Below are 4,983 nucleotides of genomic sequence, written 5' to 3'. Positions count from 1 at the left end.
TTTGTTTTATATTCACGTTTTGTTATGACAAAAGAATCGAAACGTTGACTCAGTATTTAGGATTTAAAAAAACGCAGTTGCCCATGTGATGCATTTCATCTCGTTATTGTGTGTCACAATATTTTACTTTCTTGATCTTGTTAGTTTGGAACATTAGAGAGCACTGGTTTATAGATGATGTTTTTATGAGTTTGTCCAGTTATGTTTTCAATACATTTTTATGATGCCTGTATCTTTTACAGTATAAGTTGGTCGATGTTGCAAGAAGTTAATATTTGCGATTTCAATAGATCTGATCTCATCACTCGCTGTCCTGATGGGGGAGTTTCTAAACCTCTTTAAATCCCAACATTTTCCAGCACTGGTGTTGTACTGATATGTTTATTATTAGTTTCACAGAAACTAGGCAAATATTTGTGTTTTTTTAAAGGATGTGCTGAAAATTTTTCCCATTCCTAAATTCTATTAACCTCGTAAGATTATTCTTCAGTCTTAAAACCTTTTCTCTTTTTTACTGGATTAAAAAGATCAACATCTGCAACATGTTCCAACTCTATAGACAAGTTAAATCTGTGCATTATATTTGTGATAAACAATATCCAAACAATTGTCATGTACAGCAGAGCGGGTTACACATCTTTGTACTTTTAACGCCCTCACAGCAAACAGGGTACCTAACAATACTTTTATGGACACGCCTCTGGATCTAAGTAAATTTGCACCATAGAGAATTATTTTTAAATAATAATAATAATAATAAATATATATATATATATATATATATATATATATATATATATATATATATATATATATATATATATATATATATATATATATATATATATATATGTAATTCCTATAGGTATCTGCACTCTCACTGCTTCGAAGTAAAAAACCAGGGTGCTTAGTCAGGGTTAAATTTCAATAGTATGCATGTTGTAATAAATAATAAAAATGTAATTATTTATCACAAATCCAGTGAGTGCAGTCTATTTGCATACTATACATACATATACACACACAAATATATATATATATATATATATATATATATATATATATATATATATATGTATATATATATATGATCATGTCCACGCTATGAAAAAAGAATAAATTATTCCATTAGAAAACCAACTCTGCATCCTACCACATATATATTTTTGTTTTCTGTTTTCTCTAAATTAAGGGATACGTGGTTTTATATTGTTGAGATGAAATCTGGTTTTGTTGATTTGCTCATAAACAAGAGTGTGTAGTACAACAAGTACATATCATGTTAATATTATTCTAAATACTAAAGCAACACAATTGGTTCCCAAAAGATCCCTTCTAAATGTTATACACTACCTCCAAGTTAGTACCTGCCAAATCTGTTATTACATATTATATTGAAGCCATCTCCCTAAAGAAACACAAGTCTATGAATCAGATTGGTCTTTTTTTTTATTAAATTATGTAACACATGGTAGCGGTTGGACTAATGTCATAAAGAATTTTATGCATTGATGGGGGCACACAAAACTAACTTTTAGAGGTACAAACACTGTACAGATTGCCCCGTAAACTAGAAATGAATCCCCAAAAAAGTCTTAATTTATAAAGTTTCAGTGTGGCAGAATGTGAGCACCAACCACCAAAAACTCTCCAGGTTTTGTCACATTGAGATCCACCTTACTTAGGTCTTCTACACTTCCATAAACGAGCCTATAAAAAAATGGATAACCAAGTGACATTTCTGCTATATGTCCTTTTTTTTGGCAGTGGTGCCAGCCTGTGATTGTGATGCTGGCCCCTCCAACAGTGGTTAATTATTGAGCAGCCCATAAGCTGTCGTGTTATTTTAAACCCATGTTGGCAAAGTCTTAGTAAACTATGAAAGTTCAAGGATAATTTTATTTGATAATTCAGTTTTCCTATTAAAAATGTTCATATCTCCAAGATGATCGTAGTATCATGAGGTCATGTATTTAATCCTTCTAATAATCCAGTACAACCTTCTGGGATATCTTGACTACAAACACTGGCTTGGCCGAAGAATATGTTCCATTTGTTGTTGGTATAAAATTGTTGTATAAGAAGAGTCTCTTGGGATTTTTTTTCCCCCAAGCATGACAAACAAAAGGATGCAAATATAAAATAAAATGAAATAAACCCATTTGGCATAAAAAAGACCTAAAAAGAAAGATGCATAAAATGTTAAACTTGGAACCCTTTATGCAACAAGGCGATAGAGTGACCAGTGGCTCAGAAAATCCCAGAAGCCTTAGCTATGGGTCTTGATTTCGAAAAGTTCTGTTTTTTTTTTTCATTTATGGTGTCTTGGAAAGCACAGCACTGTGGGAAAGAACCTAGCAGTTGTCTTTGGCATAACAGTATAGCTGTATGATCCTATGATCTTAACGTTCCTTTAACCAGAAACGGTAAACCTTTTATGTCCAAAGTCTTCAAATTGCGGAATGAGTTTATTCAGCCTCCCACTGAAATGCAGTGCTAGTTGTCAGTTTGGTTTATTTTTCTATTTTACGGCATATTTTTCTGCAAATCCATGTTATAGTATCGTTGCTATATTGTCCATTTTTTTCTGTGTGTTTTGCCTATTTTTTTATTAAATCTTTTTTTTTTTATATTTTTCTATGTTGCTGGGCATGTCAGCACACCATAATTAAGTGATTTGTCCATACTAAAAAACAAATAAAACAATAATCGATGAAAATAAAATACAAAGAAATGGTTTCCTCTTAAACATGTGCAAAATAGAGATAAAAATATTGAAATTCTTTCTTGCGCCGGAATGCAAAGAGGGAATCTGCAGAAGAGAAAGAAAAAAGAGGTTGTTATAGTTTGATTCAGATAGATTTTTACAGCTCATGCAATCCTTTATACAGAACATATATATTTTATTTACCAGCCAACCCAAAAACCATATATGTAATTTGCACATATAACTGTGTCTCCATATCCTAGGAATTGGTGCACATTATATCATATTAAGTAATGCCTTACGGACATGCAAGTAAAAATTTAAATGTTATGATTCAGAGCATACAATGTAAAAAACAAAAATAATTTTATGGTTATCTTTGGCTCTTTTTTTTTTTAAATCAAGTGAGATTGCCAACTCGCTGCAGAAAATATATCCGCCTGCAATATTTCATGCTTCAGAGAGCCATACTGGCTTGGAATGCCATTTAAAAAGCAAGCGTGTATACCAAAAAAGCACGTGCTCTCTCTGCTAATTTTCACCATTTACTTGCTGGCGAGCTGTCACCGTTCCTACTTATCCATACAGACAGCCAGGCGTGGTCGCCCCTTCAGGGACAAGCAAGGGACTTGCCCCTTCAGGGACAAGCAAGGGACTTGAACCTGGGTCATCTCTTATCCTAGGCTTGTTCTCTTGCCTTTAAGCCACGGCTGTGTGTGTAAGTGTGTGTGTGTGTGTGTAAGTGTGTGTGTGTGTGTGTGTAAGTGTGTGTGTGTGTGTGTGTTTAAGCCTTTCATTACCTTTCCTTATCCTGCCTGCAGCACTGGGGCTGGACTCTGGATATTGCCTTTTTCTGTGCTCAGGGTCAGTTCTTACTCTCTTGGATTTACCTTTGTTTGTACAGCATACTCGGATCCTTGGTTTTTGCACACAGCCCCCGTGCATTTATTCACAGCCCAGGTGGTTTTCTTACCTGATCACTTTGGGCTGTTATAACTGTAAGGGTGAGCACATTTCTCTGCTACAGACTCCAATCCAGGTAAGACCTTTACATAAGAACTGACCATTATGGAGCCCACAGAGATGAACATGATGCTCACTGCCCTGACCCAGCAAGTATCCAACTTGTCTCAGACTGTTCTGGATTTGCAGTGGGACTTTTGTGCTCTTAAAGGTACGGTACACCCAGAACCAGTGTACTATTACCTGAGAGATTTGACGGTAACCGTTTCTCCTTCTTGCCCTTTAAAGGTAGATTGTGAGCTGTTGTTTGCCTTAAAGCCTCTTACGTATGCCACTGATTTCATCATGGTCCACTCAGCCATCAATCTGCTTTCTGGGAAGATAAAAAAATGGGCACACCAGATGCTCCTGGCTAAGAGTCCTGTCCTAGACAACTAGGGGGCTTTCATAACAGCCATGGCCACTCAGTGTACTACCACAAGGCAAACTAAGGGTCCTAGGACTGTTCCACGTTCCCACAGATCACGGGTTCCTTGTGACTGGGATGCTTTTTACCAGTACAAAGCTTGATGCTCCTGATGACTCGTAAACTCCTTCCTAGGACATTGAGGAGCCCATGGAGATAGGGGTAATCTGGAATAGGCAGGCTCCCAAAGAAAGAGCCAGAAGGAGGAGCCATGGCCTTTGCTTTTACTGTGGGGAAAGAGGGCACTTCATTTCCAATTGCCCTATTCGCCCACCTCGGTCTCCTGCTCTCCAAACGGGCACTGTTTTTGTTCACCCTGTTTGTTCTACATGCAATTCTGTGAGGTGTTAAGGTTGCTGTCATGGGTGTCCATGTTCTGCTGTTCAGAAGAGTCTACTAACCTCTGAAACTGTTATTTCCTGTAGACCTATGGTACCTGCTCTTGCTAGTCCTGAAGTCCCTGAGACCTCGGTTATGCCTATATCTTTTGCTCCTGAAGCGTCTTCTCAACTTTCTGATGATTTGCCTAATCCTGAAACCATCATCACTTCTGTACCAGCAAGCACCAGCATTACATTCTGTCCTGAAAAAAGTACTGCCACCTTATTGCACTTATGCCTCAAATGGTACCCTTGTCTGCAAGCAGGATCTTGTAATGTTCGAGAAAGCATTGCAAGCTGCGAGTAATTCAACAGCAGCCAATACCAAAAAGAATAGGAAGAAGGCTGCTAAGGCCACTATTGGTACAGTGTTTCCCAGTACTGTAGATGATGACCAAATTTTACGTCTGGATGCCTATGCGAGAGTTGCCATCCTGCCAGATGATATCCTTGACATGTCCATTGAT

At 37.0% G+C, this 4,983-nt stretch overlaps 1 protein-coding gene across 2 annotated transcripts in view; it reads right to left on the bottom strand.

Annotated features, from left to right (window-relative positions):
* Positions 1–1,431: 1,431 nt before the first annotated feature.
* CNTFR (ciliary neurotrophic factor receptor) overlaps positions 1,432–4,983 on the bottom strand; it is a 1,195,985-nt gene continuing 1,192,433 nt past the window's right edge. Inside the window, exon 12 of one of the 2 annotated variants that reach the window (XM_053700981.1) lies at positions 1,432–2,812. In XM_053700981.1, the coding sequence (XP_053556956.1) occupies positions 2,687–2,812 (126 nt within the window). In that variant the 3' untranslated portion in view covers positions 1,432–2,686. The remainder of the gene's footprint in view (positions 2,813–4,983) is intronic. The other variant, XM_053700983.1, reaches the window with a different exon arrangement.

The sequence above is a fragment of the Bombina bombina genome, chromosome 2 (genome assembly GCF_027579735.1).
Source record: "Bombina bombina isolate aBomBom1 chromosome 2, aBomBom1.pri, whole genome shotgun sequence".
Taxonomy (NCBI): Eukaryota; Metazoa; Chordata; class Amphibia; order Anura; family Bombinatoridae; genus Bombina; species Bombina bombina.
This window is presented reverse-complemented; position numbering and strand designations above follow the sequence as displayed.